At 36.0% G+C, this 27,231-nt stretch overlaps 2 protein-coding genes across 2 annotated transcripts; both read left to right on the top strand.

The window, feature by feature from the left end:
* The first annotated feature begins 1,441 nt into the window (after nucleotides 1-1,441).
* On the top strand, nucleotides 1,442-4,334 carry LOC132902355 (general transcription factor II-I repeat domain-containing protein 2-like). Its single transcript, XM_060947048.1, has 2 exons — nucleotides 1,442-2,114; nucleotides 2,502-4,334. Exons 1-2 carry the CDS (start codon nucleotides 1,772-1,774, stop codon nucleotides 3,548-3,550), a joined length of 1,392 nt encoding a protein of 463 aa, XP_060803031.1. The 5' UTR covers nucleotides 1,442-1,771; the 3' UTR covers nucleotides 3,551-4,334.
* A 12,069-nt stretch (nucleotides 4,335-16,403) lies between these two features.
* LOC106141897 (actin, cytoplasmic A3a) lies at nucleotides 16,404-18,559 on the top strand. Its single transcript, XM_013343535.2, has 3 exons — nucleotides 16,404-16,561; nucleotides 17,091-17,451; nucleotides 17,557-18,559. The coding sequence occupies exons 2-3, from the start codon at nucleotides 17,102-17,104 to the stop codon at nucleotides 18,335-18,337; spliced, it is 1,131 nt and encodes a 376-aa protein (XP_013198989.1). The 5' UTR covers nucleotides 16,404-16,561; nucleotides 17,091-17,101; the 3' UTR covers nucleotides 18,338-18,559.
* The last annotated feature ends 8,672 nt before the right edge of the window (nucleotides 18,560-27,231 follow it).

Raw genomic sequence — 27,231 nt, 5'->3', positions numbered from 1 at the left:
CAAGGGATAGAGACGTGATTATATGTATGTATGTATGTATGTTTTGGATAATATAGGTACCTACATCGGGTATCTCTAATGGGGTTCTCAGGTCAAAGGGTTTCATATCACTACGTGACCTTATTTACAGGAAAACATAAGCTAGTTTTTATCATGGTTGTGGTTAATATGTACTTAAAAGTATTTCATTTCGATTTTCAAAAAGACCAGAGTAAGGACTCCATAACCACGCAGCACTGAGCGAGAACAAGTAAACCGCAAGGCACGTCGTAATAATTAAAACATTTTGAGACATCTTAACTTCGAGCGGGGTTAATAACCTTCCGCAAATGTGTATGATAAATGCGGCGAGATCTATGTATCATCACTTTCTATGTTCACCACACTTTCACAGTTAATGAGAACCGAAACATACGGTTAATCGGATGTATGTAACAATTGTGAGATGGGAAAATATAACAGTTGCACTCTGAGCTTAAACTGGATTTTTAGATTGTAGGACTTTTGGTGTAAGTTTTCTGTTTTTTCGTTCCATCGTTTTTATTGAACTTTTTTACATATATTTCTTCAACTTGTATTCCCAATTAGGTACTAATATTTTTCTGTAAATTTGGTTGTTTGTAAAATCTATGACTTACAAGGGCTTTCAAGTAAATTTATTATTATTCATCAAAATTATACCTATTTTACGTTACTATCAAAGTTACCGCGAATTATTATCATCATGATAAACAAATTACTCGCATGTTTTTCTTGAATAGGTAAGAACCTATTTTTAGGCGTCATTATTGCAAGTAATAAAAGGTAGGAAGCACGAAAGGATAACGTGATTTTCTTAAAATGGGAACCAGAAGTCTCTCGACTCGAATCTTATCTCGAATTTGCATACTTTCCTACTGTTAGGTAGGTACCCAGAAAGAATATAACTCGAACCAAATGCCGGCTTTCTATATGGTGCAAAAGGCAGGTGCTATCCTTCAGCCATAAGCCCCCTACAAATCACTTTTTCCACCAAAAAGTATGCACTGCACTTTGGTCATTGATTAAAGACTGGCCTTCCCTTATTCTCCTTTCTCATAAGTGAGATACTTCTATAAGACTGGTCATAGTCGATGAGAGGAAAGATGTTTGTATTGTTGCCATCTCAGACACCATGTTCTGGCGTTATATATTACTAGCTGTGCCCGCGACTTCGTCCGCGTGGAATAGTTATTTTGGGCATCATTGAAGCCCTCAAGGATTTTTCCCGATTTTTTTCACATATTCCATTATTTCTTTGCTCCTTATAGTTGCAGCGTGATGTTATATAGCCTAAAGCCTTCCTCATAAATGGTCTATTAAACACAAAAAGAATTTTTCAATTCGAACCAGTAGTTCTTGAGATTAGCGCGTACAAACAAACTCTTCAGCTTTATAACATTAGTATAGATCAGCTATACTCAACCTGCGGCCCACGGGCCGCATGCGGCCCGCCGGGCCTTTTTGATTGGCCCACTTGAAGTTTCTATGCTCCATTCTATTTTAAATTTCGCGCCTATCAGAGAACGAGTGATTCGGAACAAAAATTGAACGTAGCCTATTATTGTAGTCTATGGTTGCGCGAGTGAACGCAGGCCGGGAATCCCCTACGAACCTAAGTGCTTTGTTTGCCAGTCGGTCGTAACTTGTTTTGAGTTTGAGTTTTTACATGTCTTTCACATATCTAATCTCTCTTAATAATTGCAAGTAATTGTTGTTATTTAGTGCAAACTGTTGTTGCATTTTCTACATAATGTCAGGAGTGTCATCAAAGTATAAAAGAAAAATAACAAGTGAAAATAGATTGTTTCAAGATGAGTGGGAAACAGATTATTTTGTTGTACCGAACAAAAACAATGCAGCTACTTGTTTGATATGTCGTGACAGTATTATATTGAAGAAATACAATATTTCGCGTCATTTTACCACAAAACATAAATCTTTCGACGAAACGTTTTCACCTGGGTCGGCTTTGAGAAATGAGAAATTGATTTTTTTAAAGAAGTCCTTGTATCAAGAACAAAAGTCAATGACCGTGGCAATATCACAGGACTCAGCGGTAACCAAGGCGTCATATGAAATTTGTTACATTCTTGGTAAGCATATGAAACCATTTACCGACGCAGAAATCATAAAGGAATGCTTTGTTAGTACTGCTGATATACTTTTTGATAAATACAGTAACAAGAAACAAATACTTTCTGATATAAAAAAACTACAGCTTTCGGATTCAACCTGTGTGAGGCGAATCGAAGACATTTCTAAATTTATTGGTGATGAGATATTAGACAACCTAAGAAAGTGCAAGTTTTTTAGTTTGGCATTCGATTCCAGCACCGACATTTCATCAACATCGCAATGCTCGGTGTTTGTTAGATATTGTTCAGATAACAATTTAATTCATGAAAATTTTTTGAAACTCCTGCCAATGAAAGGTCAAACGCGAGGCACAGATTACCTTGATACTATTTGTAATTTTTTAGAACAAAATGAAATTGACATACAAAAAACCGTGTGTGTATGTACAGATGGTTGTCCTTCGATGACTGGATTCGAAAATGGATTTATTTCGTTATTTAAGAAAAAATACAATTTGTCCAATTTAATAACATTTCACTGCATTATACATCAAGAAAACTTGGCGGCGCGTGCTGCAAATCCAGAGTTAGAAGCTGTAATGAAGACCGTTATAAATATTGTCAATTTTATACGAGCAAGAGAATTTAACCACAGAAGATTTAAAAGCCTTCTACAAGAACTGGGAAGTGAGCATAATGACGTAATTTTACATACCTCGGTGCGATGGCTTAGTAGAGGTAAAGTTTTGGAAAGGTTTTTCTCATTACGCAATGAAATAATACTGTTTTTAGACCAAAATAATAAAGTGTACCCTGAATCACAAAATGATGGATGGTGGTGTCTTTTAGCTTTTCTATGCGATATTACGGAAAAACTGAACAATCTCAATCGGAACTTACAAGGTGAAGATAACATAGTTTCTAATATGTCAAATAAAGTGTTTGCATTTGAGGAAAAGCTAAGTATTTATCACACAGAAATCCAGAACAAACAGCTGCACAATTTTCCAACTGTTATTAAAACTACAGAAGATGGTATCAACATTTCGGAAAAAAACTGCACTATAATTTCAAATTTTATAACTGCTCTAATAAACGAATTACAAAAAAGGTTCCAAGATCTAAGAAAAATAAAAAAATGTTTGTTGCTTATAGAAAATCCATGGCACTTAGAAACAACTACCATCACAGAGTTGGCTTCAGTTTTAAGTTGTAATTACGCGGAATTGTTCGATGAATTTATTGATTTTAAAAACGACACCAATCTAGAAGTCGTGTTTAAAGAAAAAAGGGAGAACAGAGAATATGTCGAGTTTTGGAGCATTGTTCCCCAAAAATATAAAAACGTACAAAGATGTGCTCATATCTTACTAACATTCTTTGGGTCTACGTATGTGTGCGAATCTTCTTTTTCTAAAATGAAATATACAAAGAATGTAGGTATACAGAAATAAACTCACAGATTCTCACCTGGATGATGTAATAAGAGTAGCATGTAGCAAGAAGCCAGATCTTGATAAAATTGTGAAAAAGTGTTCACAGTATCAAATATCGCATTAAAATATAGTGTTTTCAATTTTCTTCTCATCAATAAAGTAAATATATCGTTACCTTTGATTTATATTTTATTTATGACCTAATAATTTCTCGCTTGCGGCCCGGGATCCCATGACCGAAACGTTTTTTGGCCCTAGTAAAAAAAAGGTTGAGTATGGCTGGTATAGATGAATGCGTTATACATTCAGTCAGAAAAGTATCGGGAATGGATTATTTATTTATGGTTCCAAATTCAAATTTTTGTTTTTTTTGTTGTTGTTAGATTGGCACAACTGTTTTCCATTTTGGCGCGGAGTTTGAGTTGCATCTGTTGTTTACATTAAATACAGTGCTATTTTTAGTTATATCATATCTAGTGTGTATTGCTAATTTCATAATGGATAAAAACATCGAACAAAGAGTTTGTCTTAAATTTTGCATTGCCAATGGAATATCGTGTTCGGAGTCACTGAAAATGTTACAGAAGGCTTACGGTGAATCGACTTTATCAAAAACTCGTGCTTATGAGTGGTACAAAGCGTTCAAAAGCGGTCGAGATGTGATGGAAGATTTGCCTCGCTCTGGTAGGCCATCAACGTCTGCAACTGAAGTTAACATCGCAAAAGTGAAGGAAATAGTGACTGAAAATCCTCATTCAACTTTGAGAGAGATAGCCACCGAACTTTCTGTATCTCACGAGTCGATCCGTACTATTTTAACTAATAATTTGGGTATGAAACATGTAGCCGCTCGGCTAGTCCCAAAAGACCTGAATTTTTTTCAAAAACTCAATCGCATGAGAGTCTCTGAGGACATGCTAGAACGAGTCAATTCCGACCCAACATTCATGAAACGCATTGTTACTGGTGACGAGACGTGGGTTTACGAGTTTGACATGCAAACTAGTCAACAAGCTTCGGAGTGGCGCCTTCCAACTGAACCGAAACCGAAAAAACCACGCCAAAGTCGTTCAAAAGTCAAAGTCATGTTGACTGTTTTCTTTGACTATCGCGGTGTTGTGCACTCGGAATTCTTGCCGGAAGGTCAAACGGTAAATAAGGAATATTATTTGAGTGTTATGCGGCGTTTAAGAGAGCAAATCCGACGAAAAAGGCCAGATTTGTGGAAAGAAAATTCTTGGATTTTGCACCATGATAATGCACCTTCGCACAATGCCATCATTGTGAACGAATTTTTAACCAAACACTCAACAAATACCATCGAGCAACCACCATATTCACCAGATATGGCTCCAGCCGACTTTTTTCTTTTTCCTAAACTCAAATTACCACTTCGTGGCACCCGTTTTCAATCGGTAGAAGACATAAAAGAGAATTCGCGGCGAGAAGTGACCTGAATTCCGGAAACAGCGTTTAAAAAATGTTTTGATAATTGGATTATTCGTTGGCGTAAGTGTATCGTTTCTAAAGGAGCATATTTTGAAGGTGATAAAATAAATTTGGATGAATAACAAACAGTTTGTGTATTATTGATCTTTTCCTGCTACTTTCTTGACAGAGTAGTATATTATGATGAGCCTCCCTTCACGTTTCCATCTGTGATAATACCTATGTCAAGAAGACTAATCAGCAGTCGACGTCATACTCCCGACGGTTATAAATGTTAGTGGCGTGATGTAATCATGACGTTGATAATTGTAGCGTGGAGGTTTCAACGGTCGCGTCGAAGGTCACCGTATCTTCGATCTTGAATCTCGTTTGGCAGGGTTGCCGGCTTGTTTGTCTGTTCGTGATGAAGTCATTGTTATTTTTCAACTCCAGACCACGGAACAATATTAATCTTAGTGCTCCAGACATTAACATGAATCTATTTATTTATGGATCTGTCTACGGTATGGGGTAGTAAAAATCACTACACCTGAATCCCAAAAGCTAAAATGGCCTACTTTGTGACAATTGATGTGCAATCTCTTTGTTCTGTGATTGACACTTGTGATGACGTGACATGTGTAGGTATACATATACTTAGTTACGTTTATATCACTTGCGGGGTAAACAGAACCAACAGTCCTGAAAAGAAGGCCACGTTCTGCCTTTGTGGTATGTACGACTGAATACTCGTGATTGCAGAAAAATTAATGGAAATCTCAAATCAAGTAGTTTATTTATTAAAGGTATATTCAGGATAACTTACGGGAACGCCCGGAGAAGGAAAACTTATATAGCAAATCAATAGAAATCTCGTCATATTTAAATGATTATTTATTTAATAAAGATGACCCTTTATGAATATTTCGACGAGGAAGTAAATTCTGATCAATATGAATTTATGCAGTTTTGTGACGGTAATGAACTGATTGGTAATATCTTATTATACATAACACTTTCACCATTAGAACTCGTTATGATTAAATAATTATTTTATAATTTAATAAATTAGAAACTAAGTAAAAGGGGAAAAAAGAAGATGTTGCATATCATAAATATTATTAGATAAGTTGTGTCATCCCAATATGTTGTTTACGAGTATAAATATAGCAATGATTAATTCATTATCGGTAGGTCAATTAAAAAAAAAATCTACTTATTTAACATTCATGTTAAGATTTAAAAATGTTTATCTCATTCTTGTATTAGGTACCTATCACAGGCAAACATTTAACTGGCGACAAAATTTTATAAAACATTAGAAAGATTTTTTTTCAGGTTCCTTAACATAAACATGATATATGTAGAATATACCTCAGGACAGTTAGTCATAGAAATCTTAATATGTATCTTGCGATTTGATGCACTCAATCCACCTAACATTGTACCTATTTCCTTTTTCATAAGTAAAGTGTATGAAGGATTATAAAAATGTTGTGTAAATAAATCACGCTTTGTGTTGGAATCAATTTAAAATCGAAATGTTGTTTGCCAGCCCAGCCCAACCCAACTAAGTCCGTTGTGCTTTGAATTTCAAATATCGAATCAAACGGATGATAACCGTGTTCGGAAGTCACAATTCTGGCGGGAATCCACTAAAGACATGTTTGATCCTTCGATCCTTTAATATAAGGTTTATAATTGTTTAGTACACCCAGAATACAAGGTTAAAGACACTTTGATTTTTTGGAAGTAGCCGTTATCTAACTGATAAAAGATACTAAGATGCTAAATTTGGTATCAGTATTTGATTTTGTTTAGGTTTACTTCTACAGTACCTATAAAGAATATGAATCCGATTGGTACATGATGTTTGCATAATAATATAACGCTCACACGATTTTTAATTGCCTTTTAATATTATGAGGGAGGGATGATTTCTGTTTGAAACTGAAGGACTTCAAGGATTTATACTTAATTAATCAATTCCTAAATACAAACATTCCCAAGTTAGTACTTCAAATTCTTAGGTGGTACACTGACATATTTAAAAGCAGTTTTTCCCCTGCAATGGAAACCTGTATTGTAACTAAGTAGTATTGTAAATTTTTTGTGTGCTCCAACTAGCGTGGGATCAGAACAACTTGGATTGGAAAATGTGGGGCGTCTCGTGCGCTGTCGAAGAAATGTCTCCAGCATAGAGTATTGTCTATTGTTTCAATACCTAGAGTGTGGACATAGAGTAAAATATTTTACCTTCGCCAACGGGGCTGGGGGATGATGCGGCCTTATGTATTGTTTTTTTTTTTTTTATGTCTGTATTAGTTTCATATGAGTTGGTATAACCCAACGTTAGTATTATCAATGCCTAAAAAATATTTCATGTCTGAAGGCGCAAACTGTTGATACTGTTAAGCCAAACAGCTGAGCGTGGCATATTGGTCCTTTTGAGACTGTTGGCTCTTGACTACTTCGCAAGGAATATAGACGTGCTTATATGTAGTATTTGTACCATCTCTCTCTCTTTTGCATTGTTATTGTAGGTATGGTTTTACTCTTAGCGCGCAACAAACTGTTTTATCTATCTAAGTATCCTTTTGAAACCTGAAGTCGCGCGCTCTTCATACGATGGAAACTCTTCGCTCTCCAATAATGGAGGAAAGTAGAGAGAGTAATTATTGCTAGCTACATATTTCCAACATATCTCTCCGCTCAATGTACAAAAGCTGATTACTTTTAATAACGTCGTTTTCCTCGAATTATTTCGATAAAACTACTTGTTACGCGTGATTCTATTCGCTATTAGCCAAAGAAAGCCGCTGTTATTACTTTATTTATAGTCATAGACAGTTGAAATGGTAGTTTAATAATACCTACAGACTTATGACTTACCAAATTTAGGAACGTGGTCAAAGGCGCAACCCCCGTCTATCCCTAATACCATTGAGTTCCCGGAGTCCTCTTCATAGAGAGGACTTATCTAAGACTCTTTCATTACTAAGAGAATATAGACTTCGTTTCGTTAAAGTTTTTCAAACAATTCGTTGTTGAACGGTTACCAATCTGTCAGCCCACGAGACCTACATATTTGGGGCGTTTCGCAAGGCGACGTTATATTGGGGCCAAGTCCATATACTTTGCAACTAATTTGGACCATGTTAGCATGATTTCAAAACGTTTGTCAAGTCATTGTAGTCTTCGTTGGGCCAAAACTTCAAAATAAGCGTAAGAAAATGTGCCTATGTAGATTAGAAGACAGGACAGGAATGTACCTCATTTTTTTCTTAATTTCTTGACTAACCCTTATTTTTGGTTCACCTAACTACTTTCTATTTCACTATCCTTTCACACTTCACACGTCACTATCTTAGAGATTTCAAATTGATCTTTTTTTTAGACCCATCTTGTTAATAATGATTTTTAACGAAAGACCGCCGTCTGGTTCCCGGCACCAATACAAAAAAGAATAGGACCACTCCATCTCTTTCCCATGGATGTTGTATAGAGCGACTAAGAGATAGGCTTACAAACTTGGGATTCTTTTCTAGGCAATGGGCTAGCAACTTGTTACTATTTGAATCTCAGTTCTATCATTAAGCCCAAATAGTTGAACGTGGCCATTCAGTCTTCAAGACTGTTGGCTCTGTCTACCCCGCAAGGGATATAGACGTGACCATATGTAGGTATGTTTTAACGAAAGAACGATCATCTCCACCTTTTCACATTTAGAAAAACCGGTTTTGTTTACGATAATCAAGCAAGAGGTCTAAAGACATTTATTTTCTATGACTAAGTAGACCACATTCCTGTTTACCACCAGACAGTTTATTGTCAAGTCGTGCCATAATTAAAATTCATAAAAGGCAAAAACATTCGCGGTCGTGCGACGTTCGCCTTGACACGACACACGTTTCCTTCCTTCCGCCAGATGGTCTGTTCGTGGCTTGGATATGACTGTTTTTCATGTCCTCATTGATGTGGTGTAGTTAAACAACATACAATTTTCTATGCCACAATTTCTTGAGTAAAGAGGGTCGGTGGGCGAACCCTTAAGGTGGCCGAAACCTATGTATGTTAAGCGTCCGCGATGACCCATAGGTTCAAATCTTACCACAGCAACGTACCAAAGAATATTTTTACTTGCAAAGGTGCCATACAAGGACTTACGCCAGTAGAATAAAGTGTCATGCTCGTTTTGGTTCCATTAAGGCTGACCGACCATGCCTGGGAAAGACAAGGTCTATACTTGTTTCTTCTGAGACGAAATTGAAAAAAAAAACAACCCATGTTACAAAAAAACAACATGTAAGTAATAAAAAAAATTACCGAGACGATTTTGTCAATTTCTTTCTCTTCTTGAAAAAGTTAAGGTCGTAGAGTAAAGCCAGTTGCAATAACAATGCATCTCTCTTGCCAACTTAGATGTCACCCGAATAAGGCGCCAAGGTTTGAAGTTACCACCAAAAAAGGTCAGGTTGGTGGCTGTCCACTGCGCATGCGCCGCCTAAGCCTTTTAAGGTTTCTGAACAACCTTTAGCGGTTAACTGCTTTAATTGGAGGCTGAAGGCGATCTAGAAATAGGCCAAGCCTCGCAGTGATTAATGATGACGACATGGAAGGCGATTTTTATTAAGATTATTCGGAATCTCACATGTTATCACGATCTGTGCTCTGTGATCAGAACCCTTATGGGTTTGACAGAACCAACACTCTCCGAATCTTCGGCATCTCAATGCTCTATTTTTAATAGGTATCGTATATTAACTAGTGTATCTTAATTGCCCAACATTTCAGTAAAAGAAAGACGAAAGATCTTGATCGTGGTCTGATGAAAGAAATACCTATTTCATTAGAAGATAAAATCGCTAAAAATGATAGGAACTGTATAACGTGGGAACTGTATCGCATCATATATTAGGTACTCGTGGAATTACCATGAGTTAAATTTTTTGGCACCTATTATTACTAACCAGAATCAGGCTATGATGGGCCCTAAGGATGAGTCATACTCATCTATCTATGAAAGTCAATGAGGGGTACGATTCTACCACGGTCCAAATTGCTGAAAACCAGAGGAATCCAGTTGTATTGCTTGGGTATAATGATACAATTCATGACGTCCTCTCCCTCCTCGCTACTTGTTAACTAGTGATGTGTTTGTGGGACTTATCATACCTAACTTTAATTTTAAGACACAATTTTCTTTATAACCTGTTTAAAACTGAAATCTTCATAAACATTGTATTCTTTAGGGGTGAGTTTGTAAAATTCGAATTGTCCAACTTGAGATTTTTCGTGCCGTTACCGTCTTTTCGTGACTGTTGTTATATAAAGGCGTAATTTTTGTATTGAATGTATGTATTATTTATTATGGGTGAGTCTGTTTTTGTATCTTTTACGTACTGTGTAGGTACATGGTTTACTACCTGTAACAGTCTTGATGATATGCCAGAGATCGTGCGTATCAAATGTTGATGATGTAAAGCATTGTCAAGTGTGTGTAATCGTAAACCATATGAGGCAAAAAAGTAACAGAATGCTTGTTGTTGTATTCTAGATTGGTAGAAAACCCATTGTTCGCACAGCTTGTAAAATTGGGACTCATTTCCAATTCCATCATAAAGCCCCGCAAGCTGAATGTAGTGCTAAATACTACGCTATTTTAGATAGTCGTTAGCTCAGTGAATCCCCAGCGAAATATGTACTATGTACTATAATAAAATAAATGTAAGTGTGTACTTAATATCATAACTCTTTTTGCTTCGGAGGTTAAAATTGTCCAGCAGACAGCAGTCAATGAACACAGAGCAACAAGGACACATTACTATGCGTGGAAACACATCCGCTGTATAAAATAATGGCGCTAAACAGTCTTTGAATCTCAATTTAATCTTGGTTTTTTTCCTCTCTCGATAAAAACCTCAGAGCATTCGAAAATTGAATGTTAAGTTTCGTAAAAAGTATACTTTTTTTATATTGCCGCTTCATTTTACATTTAAACTCTTTGTAACGTTATCTCCCATAAAAAATAAGATTATATGAAGTGCCACATGAGACTAGGGATAGACCGACTTTTTCAAAGCTGAAACCAGTGACCTGATGATAAAGGAACTTTAAATGGAGATCGTTTCAAGTTTGGGAGGATATTCACATTTAGTTTTCATGATAAGCATAATTCAATATGCGTTAGGTTCCCCTACAAAGGTAACGGAGGTCAAAGAGGCAGTCTGCTTAACCAATTCAGGATCATACTCAAAAAGTGCATCCCAGGCACCCCTCCAGAGAGGTGAGGATGTAACCGGGAATACGACCAGGAGGAAAAAGAAACGGTGCGCTCTCTTAAGTGGAACTAAGTACTTACTAAAGCATAATACATACTGATAAAAGTATAGGTTTATAGTATTTTTAATATAGTAGTAATGTTATGTATACCTATATATTATTTTATTATACATTATTTATAGTTATATCACCCATACAAAAGTTCTCTGCTTAACCCAATGGTAGACTGTTAGATAATGCTATTAGCATTAAGTCCGTCTTTTGTACATACTTAACAAATTGTAAATGTTACAGTAAAGAATAAATAAGTAAATGAAGCTAGTACACTTAAATCGATCTCTTCGCATGGTATGCAATAGTGTGCTCTTGTTATCAGAAACGTTGCGATAAATGTAAATATGTGTGTAATGTTCTGACGTAATGAAGATAAGGACGTTTTGAACGTACAATAGATAGATTAATGTTATATGGATTTGGGCAAAAAAAAAAAAAAAATTTCACTCCACACGCGTTGATCTAAAAGTCCCGCTTCTGTAGGATTTACTAAAAGCTAACTTAAACTAAGTATGGCATAAGTTATCAAGCAATTTTAGAATTGAAACTTGGTTTGATTTGGTTCTGTGGTTTGTTAAGAGGTAACAAACAAACTAACTATCGCATTTATAATAGAAGGCCTATGAGTGGTTGTTACTAACATAAAAAACATTATAAAAAGTTAGGTAAAAAAAATTGAGCATTAATCTGTAGGTACCTAATCGTTATTTATGGATGGATAAGATTAAATACTTTTAAGAATTAATCAGACCCGAATAATTTATTTTTTCTACAAGGCTAAATGATAAGTGTAATCTAAGTTCTAATGAAATATGATTTTCGTTAATTTTTATTTGCCTGTTATTGCTACAGTTACAGAAGTACAAGGCGGAAAGAAGTACAAATCAAATATTGTACAGTTGATGGAAATCATCAATTTTTAGAAATTGCTTTCTATACTTACGTGTAATGCGTAATTTCCTTAAATAAATTAGAAGAATTGTCATGCAATATTTCGAGCAATTGAGTGAGTCATCTTAAAACTGATAGGTAGCTATCACATAATATGAGTCAAACATCCGTATGTAAGTACTTCAACATATATGTTACACAAATCTGTGAGACTCACAAGTAATATTCATAAATTCCTTGAAAAGGAAAAATAATTGACTAGCTTTTACCCGCAGCTTCGTCCGCGCGAACTTAGCGCCACCTGCAAAAGAATACAGGGTTTTCGCAAATTCCACGGGAACTTCATAGGTTTTACCGGGATGAAACCTTACCCTATATCCTTCTCCAGACTCTTGATTATAATCGAATAGAAGATTGGTAATTGTGACAGTTTGGCAGCCCATCGCCTAAACAAGTTTATTAGCCTATTCTCTTGACGCCTTTAACGACCTCCATAAAAGACATTGAGTGGTTCTATTCCAAAGTGCCGGGAACCATACGGCACTTTCTTATATTCACAGATTTATTCGGTCAGCTTTGCGAAATTCCCACGGGAACGGAAAAATCAAGCTTTAAAGTTTTATGCGGACGGAGCTGCGGGGAAATACTAGTGGCGTACCTATTCTTATTTATCGTTTGCCTCCCGTTCCGTTTCCGTCAGACGGTCGAAATACTTAGTATTTTACATCAGAAAACGATTTGTACAACTAAGAAGTAAAGTGACAACAAAAATTATATACCCAACTACTTTGACGAAAGTGCAACTTTAGCTGTATGTTTATGTTTATTACTAGAGGCCGCCCGCGACTTCGTCCGCATGGAAACCCTATCAATCCCGCGGGAACTCTGGGATAAAAAGTAGCCTATGTGTTATTCTGGGTCTTCAGCTACCTACATACCAAATTTCATGGTAATCGGTTCAGTAGTTTTTGCGTGAAAGAGTAACAAACATCCATACATCCATACAAACTTTCGCCTTTATAATAGTAGTAGGATAGGATTTGTGGTTCTTAAAATTTAAACACTATCTGGTTTAAATTTTAATTATATAGTTGTAGGCTGCTATTATAAATCTGCAGTTCAGTTTGCGTCTTAAAAACAAATTCACTTTAAAACTAACCACAGTTACCACTCAAATACCCAAAGAAACTTCCGAGTCATATAGTGTGATTCAAAATCACTACCCCCGTCTGCAAACCACAAATATACAACAAAAGTGTTCAAAGTTACAAGTTTACTCTTGTGATAGTGTTCTTGATCATATTACCGAGGGTGCAAAGCGCAGCAGACAGGACTGAGTCATCGGATGCACCCCATGCCGCGCCCAGTGCGGGCGGCCTAATCAATACGACCAGACGAACCAAATATTCCTCACTTTCCCTCATTCAGCACGCAAATCGTCGGTCTTTAAAATTCCAACTTCGTGGTGTGTTTACTAAACGTTTAATTTCAAATTATATCAGTTATAGGCTTGGATAACATGCATGATAACTAAGTATAGTATCTATATTTTACTTTAGAACTACAGCATTGTCGATAGTAGTACCTATCGTGGTATTCAAGCACTTAAATCATATCATTCTGAATTAACACATTTTTGTTGAAGAACGGCGATAAAGAAATATGAATTTAAATTCAGGATCATTATCTTTCTTTAGGTACTTAATGATTTAGAAATAGCAAACAAAAATCAAATGTTAGTATTACGACTTGGATAACTGTAAAACAGTGATTTGAACCGAGCGTCACACAGACACAGACGACGGGCATTGTAAACCAGATTCTGACACCCACGTGTTTAGCGAGTTTATATCACCGTTGCCATACCGTTTCGTTTCTTTATTTACTGTTCATTAATAAATTAAGAGATTCTTGAACTCACTGCCTGGTTGTAAAATAAGATTGACAGACAACGCTCATCAAAATAAAAATAATTTCGTTAGATGCTTTATGAGCACCTAAGTTACGTTTTTTTTACGATTGAGGTAAAAGATACATTATGGATAAATAGGTACTATCACTATTAATCCATAATTTCAGTAACAATTCCTCAATTCATGAAGACCTGTTCATGTCAACAAACTCGTTATATGTCGTCTCGTCAATGTTGTCATAGGGAATGTCCGGCAAGGCGTTGTTATTACCTTATTCTTGAACTTTACTTCCCCTAAAAGAATATTCGTGAATCATGATAGATCGATAGCCACCCTCTTCTGTTATCCTTCGTTTACATATATAGCTTTTCTCGTTACATTATTTTTCCTTTCTTTTCTATTTTATGGCTTCAATGTCAAAGTTTAAAATGATGCTCCGTGGTAAAACCACTTTTGATTAAACATCATTTTTTCACTACGAAACGACAGAGACGAACGTATGATAATTTGAGGTACAATAACTTTAATATTAACACCTAATGTCGATCGTGATATATATGTTGTTAAAATAAATATTTGTTTTTTGATATTTTACAAATAATTTAAAATAATTGCTATGACTAATTGACCAGATTATATATAAATTTTACTAATTACAATATTTTTGAATTTTACTTGGAAATAAAATTATATACTTACCTACATATAAAAATTACGATTTATTAAAAAAGGATGATTTCTTAAGTCGTGATTACCAAGTTTAAATTATAATGATGTTTCACGGTTATTATTCTGTAGTCTGTAAAACAGATAAAATGTAGCTAATTAAATATTGAATTTAGGTTAATGTCAGGCGTCTGGGAGCAATTAGCGCAAAACTGCCGACTCACAGAGAAAGCAGAAAGCAGAGAAAAGAAAACGATGACATTGAATTTGGAAGTTCGGATTTTTTTTTTCAGGTAAAGATTTCAAGAAATGTAAAAAACTTGAAGAGTACAAAGTCTACATTTTAAGTTTTCACCTTGTTTTTCTCAACGTTAAAACCATTAGTAATTCTGCATTTAATTGAAAATAATCTAAGCATAAATCGTCTTGGATTTCAGCTATCTTAGATAGAGAAAAGAATCACTGCAAGAGAATTTTAATTAATGCGATATTTAATTGTTTTTACAGGCTTAGCGTTTTATACCGCATTCGTGAATTTTTAAGTAAAGAGATGCGTGTCAGACTATGCGAAACACTTGTCCTGTCTAAACTTAATTATGCAGATTCAGTCATTGGGGAATGTCTACTAGTGCGTACGAAGAAAATTATCCAGCGCATACAGAACGCATGTACTCGGTTTTGTTTTAAAATTCCGCGAAGATGTCACATTACACCTTTTTTAAATAAAAATGATATATTAAACATGTCAAATCGCCGAACACTCCACCTTGGATCACTTCTGTTTGGAATTATGCGCAAAAAGAAACCTACCTATCTCTATCAAAAATTACAGTTCCCACAATGTCTAATGAGGACTGCAACTCGGTTAATATTTCCACAACACAATACAGAAGATAAACTGAAAAGTTACTTAATACAATCTCAATCCAACACATAACAGCAAACCTTTACATACCCTTTGCATTTTTCTGTAGTTTCCTTCTGCCTACCTTTTGTCTACCTTGCTTCAACAATAAGAACATAGTTACACTCACGCTCATACTCAACATATATTAACTCCCTAGCACTGCTGTCTTCTTGTTATTTTGTGTCGATATTTTTAATATGTATCCTTCATATTGAATGGCAAAGCCTCCGTACTAGGTTCCACTGAAAATCAGCGCATTGTGTAACTTCATCATACACATGCATATGCTGAGTGGAAACCCTTTTGGTCGCATCATGTATTTTTTTTTTATTTTTATTTCTATGTTTAAGAATGAAAATGTTATGTTACATCTTGCGCCAAATAAAGATTTTTCTTTCTTTCTTTCTATTTCAAGAAGATTGGTTCAGTAGATACCTACACACGCGAATAGGTAACAAACAAACAAACTTACTTTCGCATTTATAACATTAGTTGGGATGGAAAATTATATATTGTACTATTCACACCGACTGTACCCGGCGTGAACCGCGTGATTGGAATTCAATGACGTGTAGTTTAGCTGTTGCTATCGCCAGTACTCACACGTACGCATATTATTTGGATCTTACAATTATCAAGCCGGGCTGTTATCAAGGCGATGCTTTTTTTTATCACGATAAGGTAGCGTTTTGCCGCATCTCCATATATGGTGACAAAACTTGTGGCAGCTCAGCGATTGGCCGAGAATATTGTAGCCGATGGTGTGCGAGCTCTGATAAGACCCGTTTTATATAGTTTATCCTCACGTGCCGCCGCTCATTTAGTAGTGTGGCGAGGACCAGCGCGGAGTCGTACTTGTTACTTACTTGTCTTTAACTTTATTTAACAGTAAGTTTTTAAATTTTTTTTTTAAATGCGTTGTGTAATAATTCATCTTTTTAAAATTAATTAACAACAATCACTGTTGAGACTTAAAAGTTTATAACGGTAGTGTTGGTTTCGTCAATCGATGATGAAATTAAATTAAATTGTGAATTTTGTGTGATTTTATTACATAACGCCAGTTACATAACCGGTCAGTGAAAAGTGCGATAGTGCAGTTAGTAAATGGCAGTTCTCAGGACTTCGTTCTATTTTTATCCTAGTGTCTAGTGCAACGGCACCATATATAAGGAATTGTATATCAGATTTTACGTCTAGGTACACAAGAAATTGAATGAATTATTTTATTTATTTTAAAATTGCATTCTTTTTTTCTTGTCCCTAGTAGCCTTAGCACAAACTTTTCATAAACTATGTTAAGTCTTGGTGTTCAATAAAAAAAATACCTTATAGATATATGAACTAAATAAAATAAATAAACAAGGATTCTGGAAGACAAAGCATGAAAGATTAAAAACACTTTTAATTATTTCAGACTAATTCACAATGTGCGACGAAGAAGTTGCCGCGTTGGTAGTGGACAATGGATCCGGTATGTGCAAGGCCGGTTTCGCCGGGGACGACGCTCCCCGCGCCGTGTTCCCCTCGATCGTGGGCAGGCCCCGCCACCAGGGCGTGATGGTCGGTATGGGCCAAAAAGACTCCTACGTCGGAGACGAAGCCCAAAGCAAGAGAGGTATCCTCACCCTGAAATACCCCATCGAACACGGCATCGTCACCAACTGGGACGACATGGAGAAGATCTGGCATCACACCTTCTACAATGAACTCCGTGTCGCGCCCGAAGAGCACCCCGTGCTGCTCACAGAGGCTCCTCTTAACCCTAAGGCCAACAGGTACGTTCACCTCTAGACTAATTCCTTCCTATTGGACATCTTTCAGTCCCGTCTTGACTGGGGACACAAGAAGCGATCGTACTGATTGTTGTTGTTCTGTTTCAGAGAGAAGATGACCCAGATCATGTTCGAGACCTTCAACACACCCGCCATGTACGTCGCCATCCAAGCCGTGCTGTCGCTGTACGCGTCCGGTCGTACCACCGGTATCGTGCTGGACTCCGGCGACGGTGTCTCGCACACGGTGCCCATCTACGAGGGTTACGCTCTGCCACACGCCATCCTGCGTCTGGACTTGGCCGGCCGTGACCTCACCGACTACCTAATGAAGATCCTCACAGAGCGTGGTTACTCGTTCACCACCACCGCCGAGCGAGAAATCGTGCGTGACATCAAGGAGAAGCTGTGCTATGTCGCGCTCGACTTCGAGCAGGAGATGGCCACCGCCGCCTCCAGCAGCTCGCTCGAGAAGTCCTACGAACTTCCCGACGGACAGGTCATCACCATCGGAAACGAGAGGTTCCGTTGCCCAGAGGCTCTCTTCCAGCCCTCATTCTTGGGTATGGAAGCCAACGGTATCCACGAAACGACATACAACTCCATCATGAAGTGCGATGTCGACATCCGTAAGGACTTGTACGCCAACACAGTATTGTCCGGCGGTACCACCATGTACCCCGGAATCGCCGACCGTATGCAGAAGGAAATCACAGCGCTCGCGCCCTCAACGATGAAGATCAAGATCATCGCGCCCCCAGAGAGGAAGTACTCCGTATGGATCGGTGGATCGATCCTCGCGTCCCTCTCCACCTTCCAGCAAATGTGGATCTCAAAACAGGAATACGATGAGTCCGGTCCCTCAATTGTGCACAGGAAGTGCTTCTAAATGCCAAGTAAGACTTTACCTAAGTTATGATGCCCTGCACCAAGCCCCTAAAAGGCCGGCTCAAATTACGCTTGTGATTTATAATTAAGTACAGTATTTAAATAGGATGTAAGGTATCGTAATATGCATATTACGTAAATTTAATTTTGACAAAGATTTTTATTTATGAAAGTTACTAACCAATATTTGTAATAAAAATAACTTATATACCGGTATACAAAAGGTATTTTAATTTTCCCTGTTCCCTTTTAAAGTCTGATTTTATTAGGTATAGATTTATAGTTGAGTTGAGAGAAATTTGTTTCTATCATACTATCTTCAAAAGTGAAAGAACAGTACAAACATTCTCGACAGTCACTGACACTAATAGACACTTTGCAGATAATTTGTTAAAACTTACTGTAGTTTCTAACAGTCTGTAGTTGCAGTCATTGACTTTTTAGATGTTATCATATAAAGCAGTAATAACATTTCATGATTTTATTACAACGCAACGGTGTAACAAACCATTATAAAAGATTGGAAATTTGATGAAAATGTAGAATTGATCAGCTTGATGCAAATTTTGGAATGTAGATAACGCGAGGGTTATGACAAATATTGTTGAATTAAACATGGAACTAAATGCAAATCTGGCTTTAGATATCATTAATTAGTATTTTAATATCTGTATATTTTTATGTGAGAGAAAGTAAGGGAGACTAATTAAGAGATAAACGAAATAACATTTTTGTTATTGTTATTAAAATTAATAGCGATGAAAGTGAATTGAATGCACCTGTCATCGTGGCGACCTTAGCCTATTGAGCCAAGTTCCTCTGTTTGTTGCTTTCTGTAGTTGAGTGACCTAGTGCCGGTGGTCCAAAAATATCAGAGTATAATTAGACCAGACACACCCGCCGTGAGTCTGGTGCGAGGCGACGTCATCAACTATTTCGGGATACCGAAGTTCATGGCGAATGAAATGCAACGTTGTTAAAAGGAGCGGGTTTTGGGTAATTCTGATGCATCTCAACACTACTTGGGCATATAAGTATGTAATGAAACATGAAAGCTTGCGATATAATTTTGATTAGGTGTTATAAAAAATATTTTATTAAACACGAAAAGTGTTTGATAAAATGATTGATTCTTGCCTGAAATATTTATTATAACTAGTTATTTAATTAAAATTATAATGAAGATTATTTGATTTAATATATAATTCTAAAGAGGTGTTTTGATTGATTACAAGTAGGCAGTAGGGCGTTTATTTTTCCTGCAATGTACTAAAATACATCACAACACAATTAATTCTACAAATTGGGACGTGACACATTGTTATTCCCGTTAACAATGTAAATAAGTGGTGGTATCCTGTTTTGTATATGTATCAGTTCTATTATGTTTTCCATACATTTATTGACATGTTTTCCTTACGAGAAGTACGTAGGTACTAAACCCCAAGTATATGCAAAAAGAACTAGCTTCGGCCGTTTTTATACAAATTATATCTCGCCGTGTAAAGTACATTGACGTGCTTCTCCACTCCATACTCTACACTATACCTATATAATATTAGTACGATGGATGGACTAGAATGCATTATTACAATGTCCAAACAATTAGTCTTAATAGTTTAGTCCGCCTTATAACGCACACGCACGAACAAAATCTGATTTTAATAACATCTCAGTAAAATTGTACTTTAAAACATTATTAAAACGTTTTTCAAAGCTGGGCTCGTAACGTAACCAGATAAAAATAAAACAGTAGCTAGCGCGGCTAAGCGACATGCTGCCTTTTTTTTAAATTTTTTTTTACAAGAACCATAGATTATGCTAATTTTTAAAATAAACAATAATATTTATATGTAAAACTGGTATGCTTGGAGTTCATTTAATTAATAACTTTTAATAATCGTCATAAAATTACTCTTCATATTCTGAGTCTTCAATGAATGCTTTATTATTTGTATAAACACTCAAGTACATTCGTAAGGAAATTTAATTACTTACTTACACCGGGCGGTTCTATCGCATTATAACGATTTCTTCCAGACTCGGCTTGTTAAACTATCGATCCGCATTATGTCTGCAGCTAAATCCGACACACGCCCCCGCATCCGAGCCACCCCGCTGCAAGCGACGGTCAAGGGCGAGGCCCCGAACCTGAAGCGATCGATTCCCTCGGCAATTCCACAAAATAAGAAATAATGGAAATGGCACAACTTATAAAAAAAATATATAATATCGTGTGTACGTTTTCGAACGTAAAAAGTAGGTAATAAGCCAGTAGTGTAATAGGTATTTCACCTTGCGTAGACTAAGTACTTTAAATCTCATATGACTTAAAATCTTTCAACACCATTTTGGGGTGAAATTTTATTGCATTTTATTGAATAAAGTGTCACTTATAGAATCGGGAAACTCGGTTCCTAGTACCTATCATACTTATATCGGTATAGCTTTTTTTACGCTATTTGCAAGCTAAGCAAGCCTCTAAGGATACAATCAGAAATCCTCATCTTGATTACCATCAGGCAGATTGATATCAAAAGCATTCAAATGACTGATAAAACAATATTTGAAAAAATATACCCGTAATGCAAACAATACCTACGTAACTATAACCTGCAGCGTTGGCCGCCTTACCATAATACCTAAGTACAAAAGAATACAGGATTTTCGTAAATCCTACGGGAACTTTGGTTTTCAGATGAAAGATACCCTATGTCCTTTACCAGACTCTTAAATGATTATATGCGAAAATTCAAGAAGATTGGTTTTGAAGATAACGCGTGAAGGGATAACAAATAATCAAACTTACTTTGGCATTTATAATATTGTTGGGATTCTGGCCGAGGGAAAGAAATTAAAAAAAAAATATCTTTGTTTTCCTTATTTGTTCTTGATTGCGCTATGCCTTACTAAATGTTCGAAGGCCATGCCTGCTCAACCGCCCGCGTTTGCTCCACTAGACATCTGCTGATATGCAAACATAATCTTTGCATGCCACCTATCTCCTATTTTAATCACATAAAGATCATTTTCCTATAATTTGATACATATTTCATCAACCCATGCAAAATATGGTCCGCCATAATTGGTCTACGTAGGCTAATAAATTCCAGTTTGGCGGGTTTTATATTCTGCCCGCCTGCATAGAAAAGGGTTTGAGTTGGATTTTAAATACATTACATATTATCACGTCTTTATCCTTGCAGGGTAGATAGAGCCAACAGTGTTGAAAAGACCAAAAAACCAAGGGCTGTAGGTATGGTTAACTGACTGAATTGAGATTGAGATAGTGACTGCTATGGCTAACTACCTACCTATTGCTAGTTTTAATACTGAATTTTAATGGCTATTTAATGCATCAAGAATTTGCAGATATTCAGCAATATTAGTATTATTAACAAGGTAAAACACGCTTAAAAATAAATAAGACGAAATAACAAATAAAATAGCTATACAAGTTAGGTTGAGAATGACGACGCGACGCCTCAATAATATCCCAACTGCAGGTTAGTAAAAAAGGGACAATAGAAATACGACAAAGCATGCATCAGACCATACATTTAAGGACTTCTAACAGACCAAAGTAAACTATAACATAAGTCAATAGAAATCACAATCAATTAACAGCTGCTATAACTTGTGAGCACATGGTAGAAAAGGGTTGCATATTTTTAGAAACTGGGCCAGCAACATGCGTCGTGCCGATGGAACGATGCATTCACTTGTGAAGCAAGATCACGGTCCGATAGTTCCCGATCTCATCTTGCAAACTGCAAAGGCAAGGCTGTCTATTGTTTGTTACAGTTTAAATCTTAAAGTCCCTATAACCGTGGCACTACATTCATACATACATATGGTCACGTCTTTATCCCTTGCGGGGTAGACAGAGCCAACAGTCTTGAAAAGACTGAATGGCCACGTTCAGCTATTTGGCTTAATGATAGAATTGGGATTCAAATAGTGACAGGTTGCTAGCCCATCGCCTAAAAAAGAATCCCAAGTTTGTAAGCCTATCCCTTAGTCGCCTTTTACGACATCCATGGGAAAGAGATGGAGTGGTCTTATTCTTTTTTGTATTGGTGCCGGGAACCACACGGCACTAATGAGTTTATTTCTAATTCGTTGTCTACTGTATATGTGATAACGGAGTCCATTAGTAGACATGTCAGTGGCTATGTATGACGCATTGAAACCTTAAAGGTCTTGACCAAATGGAGCGACTAGTTTTTGGTTACTGTGACGATGTCGTCTACATATTCTTCGTATATGAAATCATTGAGCCTTAAGCAATTCATTCATTAATTCATATCATCACGTCTATATCGACAGAGCCAGCAGCCTTAAAAGGCTGACTGACTGAGATTCAAATGGTGACAGGTTGCTAGCCCATTGCCCAAAAGAAGAGCCTATCCCTTAGTCGCCTTTTATGACATCCATGGGAAAGAGAAAGGGTAGTCCTTTTCTTATTTTACATTGGTGCCGGGAACCACACGGCACAATAAAATAATTGGAAAATTAACCTACTACCTATTATTTATGAAAGCAACAGGTTATCGAGATAAGATCGCTAATGATTTACTCTCATTAAAACACAAACAATAGATTAAGGCCTTCTTAATTTTTGTGACGCAATTATGCAACTTCCCACTGTGTTTCTCAAGGAGATGATGAGATTATTACATTAATTGTTGTTAAAAATATGAATATATCTTTCACATAGCGGTGGAGACTGTCTCCAAAAAAATTAAAATATCCCATTGTTGTCATATGATTATCTAATACATGTAATAAACTGATGAAAGTTGTATTATGTCTCTATTGTGTTATTGAAATCTTTTACCTGTGATCATCACAAGTTGTAATTTTATATTATTCAACAGACAGAAACCGCAACATTTTAATTTAACTTTGCCATCTTTTATACGGTTGATTTTTTCCATCCCATTAGGTTCATACACATACATATATATCGTCACGTCTATATCCCTTGCGGGGAAGACAGGGCCAACAGTCTTGAAAAGACTGAATGGTCACGTTCAGCTATTTAGCTTAATGACAGAATTGACATTCAAATAGTGACAGGTTGCTAGCCTGTCGCCTAAAAAAGAATCCCAAGTTTTTAAGCCTATCCCTTAGTCGCCTTTTACGACATCCACGGGAAAGAGATGGAGTGGTCCTATTCTTTTTTGTATTGGTGCCGGGAACCATACGGCACTACTTACCATACCCATTAGGTACCTACAAGGTTTAAAACAGAAAAAGGGAAGTGTTTTCGGCAAAATAAGAATGAGGATAAAAATCTCAGCTTAGGTCTACCTGAATCATCAGTTCAAGAACACGATCACATATTCCGCAGTCAATCGCGTTTTTAAAACAATGGCATTACGCCGTTTGTAAATTCATCACCTCTCTGTGTTACCTTCGTTACTCATACTCATGCTGTGTAAAATATATATACCTATTGTATTTCTATTAAGGTGTAAAATTCCTATTGGATTTTTTTTAATTTTCATAAAGTGTTTTTTTTTAAATTAAAATACAACTTTTATAATGAGACCTAGAATGAGTTAATCCAAATTTGCCCTTTTAATAGGAAATTTATTTATTTATTTATTAAAGTACACCAACAGTATTTACTTACTACATTCAAATCATCAGTATAGTAAAATAATTTTGAGAAAGTATTTAAATCTACATTATCTACAACGAATAGGGTCACTTTTGCAGCAGTCCGGATTCTGATCGATGATTTCAGTTATTGATGTTATGAGTCATCAAATCATAACACAAATTGTAAAAGACAATGTTTGGTAAAAATGAGTCATAGGTACGCGACTCAAATACAATGTTTGCGGATTTGTGAATCGAATTTTAAAGATTTTAAGATCTGGTACAATATAATTATTCCTTGTTACAAGTTTAAAATTTAATTAACTACAAGAGCAAGTCTATATATATGTATAATGATATTCTGTGGATTTCGTTTGTACGTATTTAGGTATGTAAAAGTTAGCAGAAATTAATAGGGTAATCATAGCCATCAAAACATCATCAGTTACTTGAGCTTACTGATCTTCAATGACAATGACTCTTTTGTCATCATCTTCTATTCATGCTGCAGAGTAAAATGTTATACTAAACCAAAATGATATGAGATGAAAATGATATTTTGATTAGTTCGTAAGATTTAATAAATTTAATATAGTAATATTAGAGAATTATTGTAAAATATAAAAATAATAATTAATAAAAAAATATGTTTAAAATTAAAAGAAATTTAAAAAAAATATTTGTGACAATTCTGGATACATAAAAAAATACAAATATTTTAATTAAAATTTAATAATTTAAATTAAGACATTGAAATTAAGATTAATTTATTCTCAGCCATTATTTATTTAAAAAAAATGAAATTTGATTTAACATTTTACTATTTTTATAAACTATATAAAGTCCAATTATTTAAATGGTTTAACACATATTTAATAAGTGGTTAAGAATCAACATCCTCTCACAAACCACAAACTATTCAATATAGTGAGGAAATGACTATGATTGACTTATTACTACCACTACCACGTAATATAAAGGTACTTTGAGTATTTCAGTGACTAACAAAGTCGTTTTGAGACTTGCTCAAGACATGTCTGACTCATCTACGTAGTACGCATGCGCGACAAACTATGACTCACGAGTCAAGCAGCCAGTAAGTATAACCATTTTCAATACCCTATGCTTCCGATAACAGCCGTAATATGGATAATCAGATTCTCTGAAGGTTAGTATAGTACAAGTAAACAAGTCTAAATTAACCTTGGAATTAAACTTATCCGCAAGTAAGTATTTACATCTCTCCTAATTGGCCTGAGACTTGGATGTTAATGATATAGTATCTATCGATGACTTATCCTTACTTTCAGGCTAGCTCAAAGTGATTTCTCCAGTATACGAGTAAGTAGGTATATACAATTTATATCTGTTATTTTATTATAAGTACGAATTATCATTACACAGACGATGTCATTACACCAAAAAAAAAAAAATGTAAAGAAAACTAAATGAAATTGTAGACAGTGAATTAGAATGAAACTTTAGAAGAATAAAATGTACCGAAATTAACATTTTTTATGCCACTTTCTTGAATAAAACTGCACGCTTGCATTACGCGTTACATTATTCGTTCAAAATTCTTCTCATTTTCATACTGATTAGAATTTTAAACGAAGTACGATATGAAAGCGTATCTCTGCATTTAGTTGGACCCCTTTTATGATAATTTGTGTTTCTGTCTCTATAAATCATTTCGGAAGATCTTAGGTAACTTGATTTCTATTCAAATTTAAATGAAATTTTATATAAATACTTATAAGTGCATTGACAGTGTCTGATTGCACAGCTGTTTTTATTGTAGGGTTAAAATAAACTCGGGATTCTCCTTTTAGGTGATGGGCAAGGAACCTGTTACTATTTGAATGACAATTCTATCATAAAGCTGAACGTGGCCTGCCAGTCTTTTCAAGACTGTTGGCTCTGTCTGCCCCGCAAGGGATTTAGCCGTGATAACACGTACCTATGTATGAACATATTTTAAAAACAAATTATTACTACTTAGGTACCTACGTATTTAGTGCTCCTATTAACCTACCTACGATCCCACTAGAATATATAAGTGTAGGTAACCCTCTTTTTAAGGCCGTAAGATAAAAAAATCAAATGCCTTCTAACGCAAAAACGTTACTTTATTGAATTGAATGAAATGAATGGAATCGTTGTGCTACGCAACACAAACAAAGATTAACCTTACTTTGTTGTGTGTGTGAACAGTCCGCATTACAACGGTTGCTACAGTAGACCAATCAGAAGGCAGAATTATAGCGATTGCCATATAAGGCAATGCCATCGGTTGCGGCAAGTGGGGAGGCTCAGGCAAGTCCAAATCTAACCGAAAAAATAATAACATTCCAATTTCAGATTAGGAACAAATTAATGACATCAATCAATCACTTTTGTCAGTGGCGGCTTTTGCTAGGTCGTTTTGTTAATAATCACGGCGAGAAAAGGTGTGAAATTTGAAATTGTTTAGCACTTTAGGGGTCTGTTGGGCGAGTCCATTGTGTCGTAGCGCCGGCGTAGTGAAGCAGAGCGACCTCCGCGCGACACGAACGATTGAGTGCGAACGGAACGCGCAGATAGAAACCGGCCGGCATTTATTACGGAGTGCTATTGCTGCTGTAATTACAGTGTTTTTCTCCTCTTGCTGATAAAATTCTTTGGTAAGTGATGATTTTATGTATTCAAATGTTTTTCTAAATAAGTTAGTTTCTTCTTCTTATGGCCACCAAATAAAATTGATTCGAATTTTTTTGAAGCAATTGGATTGATTTTCTATACGTAGGTATGTATAAGTTCTATTCTGATATTAAACAATGTCACTGTTCATAAGAACCATTACCATTTTACCATTATCTAGCATGAGAACCTTCTTCGATGTAAGGCTACTTGAGAACCTTCGTTGATTCACAATAAAAAGTTAACCCTTCTGCAGTTTTGGACAACTGCCAACTTCTGAATCTTATTTGAAATAACTAACGTAACGTACCTTTTAATAACTGTTTTAATTCATTTTATTGTTAATGAGTGAATGGTGCTTAAAATTATTCTATTTGTAAGCATGAATAGTCGAAGAGCTCAATCACTAGTCCCTACTCGCGTCTAGCGGAATGTTCTGAGTGTGGTCTTGGGAATGTCGTGTGTTATCAAGTAGTGCGCTATCAGCGAAGCGCGGGTGGCGGGTCGCGGGGCTGACGCGCAGGCTCCCTGCAGCGAATACCATATATGGCCACGAAACCTCACGATACCCTGCCATTGGTCGAGAGCCTCCGAGACTCGAGAAGG

This window comes from Amyelois transitella, chromosome 12, assembly GCF_032362555.1.
Source record: "Amyelois transitella isolate CPQ chromosome 12, ilAmyTran1.1, whole genome shotgun sequence".
NCBI classification, from domain to species: domain Eukaryota; kingdom Metazoa; phylum Arthropoda; class Insecta; order Lepidoptera; family Pyralidae; genus Amyelois; species Amyelois transitella.
Note: the sequence above shows the minus strand (reverse complement) of the source record. Positions and strands in the feature narration are given on the sequence as shown.

Bases quoted from the DNA above. Each gene is read 5' to 3' on its own strand.
- LOC132902355 (XM_060947048.1), top strand. From the start codon at position 1,772: ATGTCAGGAGTGTCATCAAAGTATAAAAGAAAAATAACAAGTGAAAAT. The intron at 2,115-2,501 runs GTAAGCATATGA...GTAATTTTTTAG, and splicing joins TGAAATTTGTTACATTCTTG to AACAAAATGAAATTGACATA.
- LOC106141897 (XM_013343535.2), top strand. From the start codon at position 17,102: ATGTGCGACGAAGAAGTTGCCGCGTTGGTAGTGGACAATGGATCCGGT. The intron at 17,452-17,556 runs GTACGTTCACCT...GTTCTGTTTCAG, and splicing joins CTTAACCCTAAGGCCAACAG to AGAGAAGATGACCCAGATCA.